The following is a 16,328-nucleotide window of genomic DNA, read 5'->3' as shown; positions in this document are numbered from 1 at the left end:
AAATAATGAATAATTAATAAATAATGTAATTTCTATATTTTATGATTTCAATTTGTCTGATATATATATTAAGTTACAATAAAGAGTAAATTTACATTATCCAGTCAATAAGGGTTACAGAAATAGGAATAAGGAAGAAACCTCTTATTACTCTCTCTCTCTCTCTCTCTCTCTCGTATATATAAGTTAGAAAAGCATTTCATCCAAGACATGAAAATTGTTAAACAAAATGCTTTTACTATAGGCTTTAAAAATAAAGGTACAAGATTCAATTTGAAATTTATTTATCTTTAAAGTGCACTTTTATAAATTTTACAAAGTAAGGTATAAAAATTTAATTTAAATTGAATCAAAAAAATTACCTTGGATTTATGTAATGTACATTCTGTTGCACTTGTAAAAAAAATCATTTAAAATTTTATATCTATATCATTAATTGCTAGATGAAAGATAATGTTTTCAAATTGCAACAAAATGTACATCACATAAAATACATCCAAGGTAATTTTTTTGATTCAATTTTAATTAGATTTTTATACCTTACTTTGTAAAAATTTATAAAAGTGCACTTTGAAGATAATTAAATTTCAAATTGAATCTTGTATCTTTATTTTTAAAGCCTATAGTAAAAATCTTTTGTTTAACAATTTTCATGCCTTGGATGAAATGCTTTTCTAACTTGTATCTATCTCTTAAGATTATATTTTAAAACTCTCCTTCTCTCTATGTCAGGTTGTATTTCTCCTCACACCACAGCCCATTTTTGCAACTCCCTCTTTTTATTATTACAGGTCTGAATATTCTCTCTTTTTCAGTTTGTATTTTTCCTCACACCACAACTCATTTTTTGCAATCCCCTCTTTGCAGTACAGGTCTGAATAATGAGAAAATCTGAATTTTTTTTTTAACAAAAACTTTAAAATAATTTTTTTAGGTTAAATTTTTTTAAACTTCTTTCAGAATAGAGAATCTTTAAAATTTAATAAGGAACATATTTCATATAGGTTTCATTAACAAATATTCAGTACATTACGACAAAAATAGAGATGAAAATTTCAAAAGGACTGTATAACTGGTTACGGTCAATAGTAGTCCTCGCTAGCGAAAGTCTTTGTTATTGTTATTCTATTATTATTATTTAAAACATTTTGTGTCCTGCTCTTTCACGCGAGGTCTAATATATATATAAATAAAAAAAAATTGTTCAATAAGCCATATCTCATAAATTTATTTCAACTCTATCCTTTACAGACCAAACACACACATAAAAAATGGATAAAAATTTTTCACTTACACTTGTATTTCTGCATTCATAAAAATTTCCATCTGAATCGTTAAACTGTATATCCCCTGCTACACACCCTTTTGATGTTGCCAGCTGAAAAGAAAAAAATTTATTTACTTTGTATTTAGTACTAAGTTCTTGCAGCAAAAAATATGTAAACATCTATAATGGTAACCTTACCATATAATAGTTAAATATTCAATTGTCTCAAATAAAATTAAAAGTATTGTGCTGCTTCTATTCATTAAATATTTTTCCTTATTCAAGAGTCAAACACTTTCTGATATTATGCAAGCTCACGCTCTAATAGCTCAGTATGTCAACTGCCTCAAAATTATAATCTGTACAGCCTTAACTAATCATTTTTTTCAAGTTTTCTTTGACTATCCTACCTTCCTGCAACTCCAAAGAAAAAGGTTTCTGCAACAGTGTATCCAGAAGGATAAACGTTCTACATGAGCATACCAACATAATTCATCCTTGTTCTGGGCAAATGTACCACTTTTTGTGAATCCTATGGGGTTGGTCAGATTTCACATTGCAGATCTATCTAATCATGAAGCTGTCATTGTGCTGCAGCTAGGCAAGAGGTGGTCCAGTAATTCATTGCCTTACATCATGATGGTTTAGTTTTGTTTTTTTTCTTAATAGGGGTATGGACTAGCATCAATAAATCAAACAGTAAAAAAATATTTTATATAGCAATAAAATCTACTTCCCTTTAAACAACGACCTATTTACATCAAAATCATAAAAGTTAACTTTATTCTATCGGTCATTTATTGCAACTTGACCTCAAGTGACCACAAAGAATTCTGACTTTTATCTAGTCAGCACAATCTGATCATATACTGAATTACCTCCCTTAGTCTTATGTACGGTTTATTGATACATATATTGAAATAGAAACAATATATATAAATATATTAAATATTATGCATGGATAGAACATTTTCAAGTAGGTTTATGGTTTTTAGAGCTGTACTTATGTTATTTAAATTTTTTCCTGAAGTTAAATGTTTTATGGATGACTTCAACTTCAGTCTGCTACCATTACACTTATGTCAGCTGCTAGGATTAGGTTGTTATCAACTGATCCTCTCCAGATCTTAAGCAGTTTTAAACAATTGACATCGATGTGACATATACTTAAGAGCATTTTAATGGGTGACATATTTGTACCAGTGAGACACTATTGCATGAGAATTTCTCATTCTTTTTTTCTTCCAATGTGGTGTCATCTGCTCATTTGCCGCTCTTTTTGCCACTCAGTGAATAAGCTCACTCAGCATTTTCCAGGTCAGTTTTCGTTGTCCGCCATGTGTTGCAGATTGAGATTCATGAAAAAATGGGATTTTAAATGCAGAAGTACTAAATAAATCTTTGCTAAATGAGAAACTCAATAAACTACAAAATGTTTCATGATACTAAGAAACTCTAGTCGAACATTTAAAGTTTATGTATTGTTAAAATGAATAGATAAATTATATAGTCAGAGTAATTATGTAAGAAAATAGAATATAAATTAGTTGTGAGATTTTATACATCCACCTGACAATGTATGGATAGGCCAAAGTCCTATTGACACCCTACTTTCCATATTGTATGGAACATTCCAAAAATCATATCATCAAAACATTAATAACGCCAAAACTATTTAACTGATCATGCTGAAATTTTGCATGGTGATTACTGTTATCAAAGAGCATCAAATTCATACACAAAACTTGGAAAAATTAAAACTTTTCAAGATTAATACCAGGGGTTAAGATGGTATAATAAATGGGGTTACAATATGGAAACAGTAGCAGGTCTCTGTGATAAATAGAACTGAAGTTATCGCCAAAAGTGTTACTTTCACAGTTTTTGTGATTTTGACATTTGACGCAGACATCTCAAAAGTAAATAAGTTAGAGTATTATTGTAATTTTGACCAAACTGGGTTAAAATTGGCCAAGCAATATGATGGTTAGTATGTACACAAACATTAACAAAAAACTCTACAAAAAAATAACATGGATGGAAAAAAAAAAATTGAAATCAATTTTAAGTAGTATAAAACAAAAGAAAATCGCCAATTGTTTGGTTTAAAAAATTCTCATTCAAGTTGGAATTTTTTTTTGTTTAATAATTTACTGAATATAAAACAATATACTCTTCTGATCTTTGTAATGTTTCACAGAATCATTTCGGTTGTAAACTGAGAAACTGAATTCATGACTTCAAATATCATGGAATATAATTAATAGAAGAAAACTAAATAACTTGACTTCACTATCTCTTATAGATGCAGTGCTAAGACTTTCATTCACAATGCTTATTTATTAATAGTTTCATTCTTGAGTGACATGTATACTGGCTTCTTTATGCCATTCAGCATGAGATTTTGTCAATTATAACTTCTCTCCAGAGGATGAGACATATTTTCGTTTTTCTCTTCTTACACACAATACAATGAATCCAATTTAGATATATAGTCTATTTTCAGAGTTCTGTTTTGCTTGTATTCAGTAACAGCATGAAATATTGTGCAAAAATGTTTTTGATATATTCATTTCAAATGAATAATCTAATATTTGTGTTTCGATTGTACAAATGTCACAAAAAACGATATATATATATATATATATATATATATATATATATAAAATGTTAATACGTTGCCAAAATTTTTAAAAATAAAAAAATACAACATTCTTCTTCCACAAATGGCAAAAATAATTCACGTGAACTCTTTCAAACATTGTTGCAAGGAATGAATGTCGTTCAAAATATAAAATTCCATTTTTTTTTTTTTTCAGCATTTTCATTTTCAAGTGATACTTTTTTGTGAGCAAGAGCGGAGGACCACTTGAAATAAAATATTGAATAATAAAAAAACCCATCGTTTTCATGCTTCAAAAAACCCTCATAACCTTGAAATCACTATTCTAGAAGCACACGTGGACTTTATATATATATATATATATATATATATATTAATACACTGATGAAGCCTCTTTATGAATATCTATCAGCATTTTGCATTGTGAGTGAAACAATCACATTTGTAGGTGATTCTTTCCAAGTGGCGACTAGAAATAATAAAAGGCTTATCTTTTAACGATTGTTATTTTTTTTACACTAACAATCTTCCAAAGCTCATTGTTAAGTGAAAAATGTCTTTTCAAACTTTTTATTTATTTTTTTTTTTAATGAAACAAGCAAAGTCAAATTATTTAAACAATAAAAGTTTAATAGAACCATATGCTCATTTTTTTTAACGAAGACTGTTTTATAAAAATATTTAATGTTTATATCTTCATAACATTTGGTGCATATTTGAAATTACACCTATTTAAAAAAAAATAAGAAAAATCTTTATAATGTATGTACTCGTTACAGAATGAAGACATTAAATTCCAAAAATCATGTGGGTTTGGGTAGTAACTTTTCTATTTAGCTAGTAAACGAAAAATTTAGTTGTTAAAGGTCAACTAAAGATAAATTTGTCTGTAGAGCTCTGTATATATAGAGGAAAGCATAAATAAATGAAGAGAAGAGCTATGGTGTGCTTCTCCCCTTTCTTTTACTTCTCTTTCGTTCAGCAGGTACTGGTCGTTAAATCAAAAGAACTGTCCAGAAAAGAGATATCATGAAGCAATAGACAAGAGTACACATGGTTATATTGTAAAATATGCTAATTCTCAGGTCAAATCATGTGTGACACTTTGAAAAAAGTTTTAATAAGTTTATCGAAGAAAATATTTTAAAATGTTTATCTTGAACTTAAGACCTTCCTTAAGGAAAATTCACATTTGCTTGCTAACCAGACTTAAAGATGAAATGTTTTTTCGTCTATCAACATAACATTAGCAAAAATCAGTGGGATATCAACATATCCCAGAGTTAAATAGAGACAACTCTATCAACTCTTTCTTTATATTTACAAATTGGCTAAAGGGATGGTTCTTGTTTAATATTGACATACATAGCATCACACCTCATCCTTTAAATCATAACACATCTATCTTCTATTTCACCTCTTCAATGATCAGTTTCTGAAATAAAGAACATAAATCATAGTTTTTCACATCTTTGTGTTTCTTTTACTGTGCATTTTGTTTATAGTGTTTTTTTTGTTTTTTTTTACTAATTCCTGACAGACAATTCCACTAATCAAATAAACATTTTTTTCCCTAGACTAACAATTACAAAAAGGGCAGAAATAAAAAAAATATAACATATCTTTAGTCACGAATATGGGCTGTGACATATTCTAGATGGCATGTTAGTCTACTGTTTTAAAGACATAAAAAATCACTATTCATGTTTCTTTCTAAAGTAAGATGCTGGCATATTGTAATCAGGTAATGATCATTTATGGCATTAAACTGTGGTGAAATAGTTACCTTAGAAATTATATTCAAGGTTTTCATATCAACTGACTAAATTGATTCCAATGATAGCAATTTTTTCTTATGATGAACTTATGATTTATGTTCTTATTGAAAGTTTCTCAAAACAGGGATACTACTAGACAGTAAAAATCTCAGGATTAGAAGGTGCCTTCAATAAGTTGTCAGACTTTTTCTTTTCTTTACATGGGTACTTTTATTGATAGTACACACATGAAACTCTGTCCCATTTGAAGTAATCTACTCCGGCTGCAATGCATTTGTTGTATCGTCCCAACAACTTCTGGAAGGCCCCATGGAAGTCCTTTTGTACAAGTGTGTCAATGAGCCTCGTCACATAATCTTTCATATCCTCAGCTATCACATAATGAGCTTAGGGAATAACCATGAGACATGGAGAGCAAGGTCTGGACTATAAGGTGAATTGTCTTGATGCCCATCTTGCTGTCATAACATAACATCTTTCTTTCTGATCGTCTCTGAGCACCCTTGAGACAAACTTTGTGCAAATTTTCTGTATCTTCAGTTCTTTGTGAATAATTGTGTGTATAATTTCCACACTGACATCAAACTGTGCACTTATTGTCTCTATAGACACTAAGCGGTCCTGATCCATGAAATTCTTTATTTGGCCAATCAACTCCGGTGTTCTGACTTCCTTACTCCTTCCACACCTCATCATCCTTCACAGACTCACTACTTTCTTTAAATATCTTATGCCACACAAAAACTGATGCTTGATTCATACAAGATGGTCCAAAAGCAGTCTGAAGAATTCCATACATTTCTGTGGCATTTTTTTTTTCAGGTTTAAAAACAAAATGTTATTGCAAATCGTTTTTCGAAAATGACCTCAGGTCCAGATTGCATTTTTGAAATTCACTAGCTGCAACAATTAGGGTATATTCCAATTCCTGCTCAAGCTGTTCATTTGAGCCTGAAATCATAAAAATTGGTCAGTTATCTCATAAGATGTATAGCAATAACATACTAAATTTTCAAGAGTCTATGACAATTTTTAATGCATGTACAAAATAAGTCTAGAAACTAATTGAAGGCACCTCGTAATTGAGGAAATCTCACACAAGTGTAGCTGCACATACATCTGCATTACAGATCTTTTTCATCCGCTACAAAATTGCATCAAATTAGCACAATTATTGTAAAAGAATTATGTATAACTTGATTGCAAATTGACACAATATTAAAAACCCCGCAACCCTCTTTGATTAATAAAGGTAATATCAAAAATGAATATATAGAAAGTAGAAAGTGGACCATGGATTTGTTTTCAGCCAATGATAAATGTTAGATTCTGATCTAGAAAACAGCAATTCCTTCTTTGTCAGAGATTTTACTCATAGAATGTGAGAACTAAAGGATAAAATAACAGAAGTGAGTCTTTGAAAAGTAAAGCTAAGTCCACTTTCCTATGAAACTAAAACCAGTTGTGTTATCTATTTTGGGACAAACAAACAATGCCATAGAACATTTATGTGTATGAACAGAGTTCAATAAAAAATAAATATGTATTAGCAGTTTTCTCTAACTCACATTACACATATGGTTTGTTCCAGGCAGGAAGCAAAAAACAGTATCTAGTAATTCCAAAATTGGACACTACCTTGCAAATTATCTGCTTTAAATGATGTTCCATACTTAAAATTAAACAGTTTTCATAATTATTTCAGCCAAACATTCCCATGTTTTGTTACGCATTAGAAACTGTTACAAACTCGATCAATCCACATGAACCTTATCTCTTTATCTCTTCTAACTTTAACATGTCTAGTTACGTCCCTCTTTTCCATAAGAACTCAGACAGACATATACATGGACTTGGAGCCTATATTCGTAACACCCTCCCCTGGACTAGAGAATTCAAATTAAAATCAGACGACCACGCCTTCATGTGCTTTAGGCTAACCTTGCACCTATATTTTCTCTACCATTCTTCCTCAATCCAGGACTGTGTCTTTGATAGCATAGATGCAGCATTTTCCCTAAATACTAGCACCCAAGTACATGTATTTGGTGACTTTAATGTCTATCACAGTAATTGGCTTGGTTTCTCTAATTACACAGACACAGCTGGTAGTGTAATACACAGCTTTTCTATATCTTATTCCCTGACACAAACTGTCATGTTTCCAATCTATTTTCCAGGTTGGCAGAATCAGCTAGTCTCACCTGATCCATGTTATGATATTGGTAGACATCAAACTAAACTCTTAACCCCAAGTTTAAGAGCCATTGCTCAAAATGACAAGGTATTTAAAGAAAGCAAACTGAGAAGTCACCAGGGAGCACATTAGATATGCCTTATAGAGTAGTATCTTTTCTCTTCCTGTGGAACAGTATGCAAATGAGGCTACTGAATGGTTAAGAGCAACACATGTTCGCACAGGGAAGTTTTATAGCAAACCCCACTCTCCACAATGCCTCATTTTTATTTGTGCATCTATTGCTTAGAGGCAGCATGCATTCCACAGATGTATTCAACATAAGTCACTACAAATAGATAAATGTTTACAGAAGCTAGAAGTAATTGTAAGAATGAATAGCCACAGCCAAGAAAAAGCATACCCAAATCACCAAAAAAACACATTGAGTTGCAGAAATTGAGAACTTGCAATTTCTGGAAAATTTATAACAGTGTAGTAAATAATGGGCAATCAATAATTCTCCTACAAACCAACAACTGTGAAAAGTTTGCAGAGCATCTGCAAAGGAGGCTACCTTTCTAGGGCAATTGCTCTTGACATATCAAAGGCCTTTGATAGAGTATGGCATAAAGGTTTACTTCACAAGATCTCCAGCTATAGCTGGAAATGTTTTCTCAATTATTAAATCATTTCTTTCTGATAGGTTCATAAGAGTGGTGGTTGATGGGCAGAAATCAGAAACTCTGTATTAATGCTGGAGTCCCTCAGGGGTCCATCCTGGGTCCAACTCTTTTCCTGGTCTACATCAATGATCTTCCAAATCACATCCTTACATCATTCGTAGAAATTTATGCTGACGACACTACTATCTATGGTAGCACATCTAAGACCGTAAACGACCAAGTTCTCTCTGATTCTCTCTCCTCTGATCTTGAGCACATGGTATAATGGGGAAAGAGGTGGCTTGTTACTTTTAATGCATCTAAAACCAAGCTTTTATCTTTACATCATCAATGCTCTGATCTCCATCTGGCATCAATTAAAATGAATGGCTCTCATCTTGGGGAGGCCTCATGTTTTCACAAGCTTCTGGGCTTGACCTTTACTCCTGATCTTAAATGGAACACATACATTAAATCTGTTGCCAAGGCCACTGGAAAAATGGTGGGATCCTTCTATCGATCCAGTAGATATCTCACTGCTGATGTAATTCTCTATCTATATAAGAGCCAGGTACATCCAGGGATGGAGTACTATTGCCACATCTGGGCAGGAGCTGCTAGAAAGGACTTATCCTGCCTTGATAGAGTTCAAAATAGACTTTGTAGCCTCGTAGGGGATGTCCTTTTCTCGTCCCTGCAACCTCTTTCTCATAGAAGAGATGTTGTGAGTTTGTCTCTTGCTTTATCATTATTATCATGGCAAGTGCTCGGCTTAACTCCAATCTATGGTCCCCCCTTCACCAGACTTTCGCAAGAAACACCCGTCTAGCAGAAAACACTATCACTAATTTCCCACACTCTTTATCTGTGCCTAAACCTAAACGTAGATTCCATGAACAAAGCTTCTTTCTTAGAACTGCACGCCTGTGGAATTATCTTCTATTTTCTTGCTTTCCAGCTGACTACAATATGATTGTTTTCAAGTCTAAAGTAAACAAGTTCTTGATGAACCGTTCCATATAAGTCAACAAATTTACCGAATTTCCATTATTAACACTCTTTAACCCTTATCCTCGAGTGGCCTCTTGGCCTTGATAAGTGGTGATGCCTACATAAAAAAAAAGGACTAACCTGCTTGCCTATCAGTTCACTTCCAACTCCACTTTAGACCAACTAACCACTTAATTATCGCCATATTAGCATCCTTCCTCTCTTCGTCAAAATCTTTGAGTCATTAATTAATCAAGCACTAATCCACCAATTAATAGATATTAAACTTCTTCCCAACTGACAGTATCAATTTAGGCAAGCCCGTTCTATGGAAGATATCCTAACTGTAATCTCTGGACATATATATCACATACTGGATAAAGTAGGGGAGGCAAGGGCAGAAGACGGGGTACAAAAAAAGCATCTCCAACCTAATAGGTCCCACAATATCAACCAAGCTCCAACTTCTGTCCCATCGGCAAAATTTTACAAGTATTTTAATGGAATGTGCTCTGACAAACTCAAAACACTTGTGCCCCCTCGACATAAATACCCCAACCTGATACGAACCCCTACTGCGGAGATCCCTAGATGCTGAAAAGCCTTCTACTATAATAGTTTCTTTCCTTGGACTGCAAGACTTTGGAATTCACTCCCAGTTCCCTGCTTCTCTGACTGCATTGACATGCAAAAGTTCAAGTGTAATGTGAACAGACATATTGCTGCTTAACTCCCTACATAGTACATTTGGTCCCAAATAATAGCCCCTTATGTCCAAGTGGCACTGTGCCTTGTTTGGACTCATTTTTTTTTTTTTTAATCGATATATTATGGAGTAAAAAATGAAACATTGCTGAGATGCATGTATTTATTAGTTCTTTTTTTTATCTAGCATACAGTTATTCCAGATTTAACTTCAATTTCAACCCCCAAATTTTAAAAGCCATACCAATATACAGCACAAAATACCTATTTTATTTTTGGGGGAGGGTGGAGACAATAAATAGACATCTTCTCCCCATTAATTCTCTTTACTGATATCATTTTGTATCATTTAAATAAACATTTATTCACAACATGTATGCTTCATTAATATGTAACAGCATCTCTGTCTAGAGGCAATTTGTTTAAATGAAGAACAGACCAAATTATCATTTCTTAAAACCATTTAAAATCTAGTCATGGCACAATTATCAACTACAACCATCATTAACAATTCCAAACGACACTTATTTCAAATTTTCAGATAATATATATTGTTAACAATTAATACAAAAATACTTTATTCCATTCTTGTCTTCATCTACAAAATTTAAATACTGTTGCATGTGTTGTATATTAAATTTATAGCATTTGAGGCACTCTGTACTACTTGTTTTGATTGGACTATTGTTCTCATCTTGAGTGTTATTTGTGCAATGTTTCGATCAATGTAGCCTTCAGCCTTTGTCAGGCATGTTGGTCGCCATCTTTAAAAAGAAAGAGGAAAAGTTACTGGCTCCATAGATGGTTTCGTATTCTTGAAGTTACTTTTGTTTTTTTGGGTTTTTTTTTTCGCCGTGGTTTTGTATGTGTGAAAAAATGGCGATCAACATGCCTATCAAAGGTCAAAAGTTACATTAACCGAAATGTTGCACTAACACTCAAGATGAGAACAATAGTTCAATCAAAACAAGTAATAAAAACAATTAGCTCTTATCTAGAAAATTCACAACTTGGAGCATTGTTATTATATTAATATTTGTTGTTAACTACAATTGAATAATCACATTTTCTTTCTATAGAGTCTTTTCTTTGTTTTAATGCATAAACTTAACAAAACCAGCATAGTATTAGGTTACCCGGAAAGTTCCAAGCATTATTTAGGAACCCAAAGAGGATAGAAATATGAAGATTTCTTCTTTCTAAGCAATATTTATTCAATGAAAATGGTCATGAACTGGATTTTTTGAAACTTTCAACTCTTGTGCAAGTTCTATAGTTGTGATATTTGGATTTTCTTCAAGGCCTCAATACCAAATTTTGAGGGTCTTCCACTGTCGTGTTCAAGACTGATGTTTTCCATTTTGAATTTTGCAAACCACTTCCAAACGGTTAAGTCTCCTACAGTATTCTCATCATACATTTCACAAATATTTTTGAAAGTTTTAGCTGAAGTTTCTCCTTTTTTGAAGAAAAAAAGCATGATTACATAAACATGAAATTTGTTGAAATCCATTTTTTTTGTAATGAGGAATGTCTGAAAGTAAATTAATTTGAAAAAAAAAAAAATTGTCACAATAGAAAAAATATGCATAACATATGCTAAGTTTTTGTTTGTTTTTAAATAATTATATTAACTACAATTGAGTTTATAGGTTTGTTAAGAGCCTTCAAAAATATGAATGGTATCGAAAAAGTCACAGATTTTAAACAAAAGATTCAAATCATGTGACAGTGTGTGGATTATTGGCTGCTTTTATAAATAGATTCACAGTTTTTTTTTTTTTTTTTTTTCGCGGATGGGGGGGGGTTCATGATTGTTTACTTTAAAACTTCATTTCCAATTGGTATTTAAATAATCTTAATGAAACCATTTCCCAAAGTCCGTTGAAATATTTCAAGAATATCAGTAAATTTGTTGAACATCAGGTACATTGTTTGAATTTGTTAATTACCATTAACAGCAGTTCAAAGGGAATCTCACAAAAGTTCATGCAACAATTCAACACTAGCAGATAGATTAAAGTGTAATTATAAAGTGACTCAGTTGATTGCATGTCAATGGCTATTAATTACACATGGTTTTTTTCCACTGAACAGTATATAAGAAGTACAGTTCTGAAAATTTCTGACACCACTGCCAAATTACATAGTGCTCCTTTTAGAAACTTTACATTATTTGATTCTTCTGGAGAGAGGATTACAGCAAAACATCTGTAAGATTTTAAAAAATATGTTTATATTTAATAAGCAGTATGAAATCATTAGTCAATATGAATTTAAGAAAAACCTTGAAACTTAAAAAAATGTACAACTATTTTACAAATTTATTGATTTGTTTTATAGTGTAAGAACGCTTTCATACCCATTTAAAGTAATAGTAGTAATAAAAATAATAATAAAGTAAAACAAAAAGATAGCAGGAACACTACATGAATCGAAAGAAACTCAAACTACAAGAAATCTTATAAACTGGGCCCTCAGCCCCAAAGGTACCAACCAAGTTCAGTTGATAACACAAAATAGACATGAAATACCAAGGAGAAAAGGTACTAACCAGATCTCTGCTGAGTGTGAAGAATACTGGACCCAAATTTCAGTGAAGACCTGTGGTTAAGACAATCAATGACCTACACTTACCCTGATGGACTGTTAACTATGCTTTACTTCCAAGTAACAATTTCTGGGGCTACTCAAAAATCGAAACGCTGCTGCAAAAAATTCACGGCTCAAAAAACTTGATACTGCTGTCAAAAACTCAACTCCAAAACACAACATACTGCTGATAAAATTTCCTACTCCAACATCCAAATTCAAGATCAATCTAGTCTCTGAAAAATCAGGCTTTTTATTTTAAATCAGAAGCATCTCATTTGCATATTATGTGACAATATCACAAGCATGTAAAGAGAAAAGGCGTTTATTTTCCCTTCTTTTTTCTTTATTCTTTTTGACTGCACAGGGCTCTACAGGCTACACAAAAACAGGTTTTTACCAATTATTAAGGTGTTTAATAACAGAAGAGTAACTTATCTTGCCTTTGGTAGCATCTCAGACCATACTCGTTGCCAGCAAAAAAAATTAATGGCAAGCGGCTGTTATGATAACAGATCCATTTGCAAAGGTTATTAAAAAGGTAGAGAGTATTGGAGATCTAGGGAAACTTGTTATCATTTAGAATACAGGGAACACCATCGATTGTTGTTAATGAATAATCTCTGAATCATAGCCTGAGCGAGAACTAGGGAGTATAAATAAAAATAATAATAATAATAATAGTAATAATAATAATGCCATAAAATATTCTGAAATGAAAAAAAAAAATACAGTTGTTTGTTAAATATGTAAATTGCCTGGCAAACATTAGTTGATAAAATTACTGAATAAATAATTTTTTAAAGAAAATTATAATAAAAAGAAAGATTCTATGTATTATAAACGGCTAAATGCTACTTAACTGAAAAAAATAAATAAATAAAAATAACTAAAAAAACACTAATCTAAAATTCATATAATAATGTATGTTAAATGCAACCAATTAGTTTTTTTTTTTTAAATAGCTATAATATTGCGGAAATAAAATATTTTAAATACTTTTTTCTACTTAAAAAAAACTCAATTGATTAAATTATAGCATGTTGTGAACAATTATTTTAAATGAGAAAGTAATAAAATTACATTAAAAAATACAATAATTATGACAAGCTGTTCCATATTTGTTTTCAAACAAAACATTAGTATGAACAAAAATGAATTTATTGAAAACATGTTTATATATATATAAACGTAATGGCTCCTATTTTTTATTCCGCCCGAATGGATCAGAGGCGTTTTTGTTAAGAATTATATTTTTAAATACTTGCTGCAATGAAAAAGTATAACAAAGTGGTAAAATACACACTAAAAATAGCCTTCATTCATAAAAACTTCACAAGGGATATTTTTTTTATAAAATAAAGTTTTATATTATACATTTATAGATAGTATTTAAAACAATCATAATTTATGCTTAAAAATATTGTATATTAATCCATAAAAAAAACTAAGTAACCGACTCTAGTCGAGGGCAACCCAACGGTTCCCTTTCATTACTGAGGTGTTAGAGAGGGTGTCACTATTTCCAGGATTACTCCACTTGCCTGTGATCCTCCCTGGATAATGCTGTAAAGTAAAGGAGCATCAAGTACCATTTTTAAGTATTTGATATAACTGGACCAAGGATTCAACCTAGTCTCCTTGTCCATTAGCGAACACTCTTACAATTATGCCAAATTAGGCTAGTCAACTCATTAAATGCATAAAAATAGTTTAATATATGAAAATTAACAAATTACTCTTTTACATTTTTTAATGGGAAAATGATTTAGATTTCGAAGAATTCAGTTTGAAAATAGCTTTTCAGAATGAATTATGTTGGCAGATTGAGGTTCCACTGTATACAATGCTCAATTACAAAAATGAAAATATTACCAAAAGAAATAATTTTAATGTTTTCTGAAAAGAGTTGAGTGAACCCAGACACTTTTTTAAAAATAGATTTTTTGAATATGCGAATTAGATCTGTGATAAAAAAATTATAAAACTGTTCAAAGAATTTCATTTCCTATTTGTGAATCGTTTTTTTTTTTAGTAAATGTCAGTGTAATAAACTTGATTCTGTAGCAAATTAAAATGAACTCTGAAGAAAAGAAAACTAGTAATTGAAATTTTTTAAAGTTTTTATATTTTAGTGAGTTAAATTGAAAATTAATGAGTTTTCATTTGGTAGTCATCTCTACCAAAATTATTGCAATTAATTTCTTTCATCAGATGAATATTTGAATATTTAATAATTTATTCATTAATGCCTCGTTAGCTATGTCTTAGTTTAATCAATATATTTTAAAATTTCCTACGGCCACCACAAATTGTACATCTTAGTTATGTCCACTTTTCTCTCTCTCCTGGTCCCTTTTTACTTACCTCCCCATTAGGACAGACTTGGATACAAGATTGTTGTTTAATGTAAAGAAAATCCATTTCCCTACAGAGGGACAAAAATAAAAATTCTCTCAAGATTTCTCCTGCACTGACCTAAGACAGAAAAGATGAAGTGTAATATCAGAACAGATACTACACTTTGCTCCTCACCAAAACGTTGGAGTTAATACTCACTTCAAGGGCAGTAACTCCATTAATTTTAAGTCTCCCTATAGTCTTTTTGTTAATTAAACAGATATCAACTAATAACTTATTATAGCAATTGTGGACTGAAAATAATACACTGCTAAATTAGATTCTTGTAGATTTTTCAGTGTTTTTCTTTAATACATGCCTCTTCAATAATCTTCAAGGGAAGTGTATTACATTTCTAGATTTTTTGAGATGAGGATTGGTTATTTGTATTATTTAGATTCATTAAACTACTGTTCTCATCATCAACGTTTCGGTTGATATAACCTCTGACCTTATAAGATGTATCTTGCTGTTTGAGAATGTTTGTCAAACTCAGGAATTTGGACGGAATTTCAAACCCTTTATTTACTTCATGAGAGTAGCATGCTCTTGTTCATCAATCGTGAATTACTTAAGCTCTCTATCCAGTCATGGTTGATGGAACAAGAGCATGCTACCCCTGAAAAGTAAATAAAGGGTTCCATTTGAAATTTCATCCAAATTCCAGAGTTCAACAAGATACACTTGAAGAAGGTTGGAGGTTACATTAACCGAAATGTTGTGAAAATGATACTCAAGATCAGAACAGTAGTTTGAAGAATCCAAATACGAACAGAGTTGTATTAATAGAGCCATCATTTGTTGGTGTATCTGCCATCTGTTCACTTCTGGGGCCATTAAAGTATCACTTTTTCTGATACTTATTCAGTTTGCAGAAGTGATTATCCAATCAGCTGTCAGAAAATGACAAATTCCAATGAAAGCATGAAATTCTTTAAATCAAGAAAAATATTTTAAAGTAAAAATGATTTTCAACCAGGTATGTCAACATGAAATTCCTCCTTTCCCCATGTCAAGAATAGCTTTCTAAATAGTAATTTTTAACATTTGGAATTAATTATTTGACAGTATCTTCCGGCTGCTTATGCAACCTTCTGGGATATGCTGATACATAGTTGTCAGAGATTGGGCT

General features: G+C 31.4%; 1 protein-coding gene across 1 annotated transcript in view; it reads right to left on the bottom strand.

The window, feature by feature from the left end:
* Nucleotides 1-16,328, bottom strand: part of LOC145259709 (meiotic recombination protein SPO11-like) — a 1,082,117-nt gene that overhangs the window by 847,088 nt on the left and 218,701 nt on the right. Inside the window, exon 6 of the mRNA XM_080117391.1 lies at nucleotides 1,295-1,378. Coding sequence (XP_079973517.1) covers nucleotides 1,295-1,378 — 84 coding nt within the window. The remainder of the gene's footprint in view (nucleotides 1-1,294; nucleotides 1,379-16,328) is intronic.

The sequence above is a fragment of the Euprymna scolopes genome, chromosome 3, assembly GCF_053919585.1.
Source record: "Euprymna scolopes isolate OS-2025 chromosome 3, ASM5391958v1, whole genome shotgun sequence".
Taxonomy (NCBI): domain Eukaryota; kingdom Metazoa; phylum Mollusca; class Cephalopoda; order Sepiida; family Sepiolidae; genus Euprymna; species Euprymna scolopes.
Note: the sequence above shows the minus strand (reverse complement) of the source record. Positions and strands in the feature narration are given on the sequence as shown.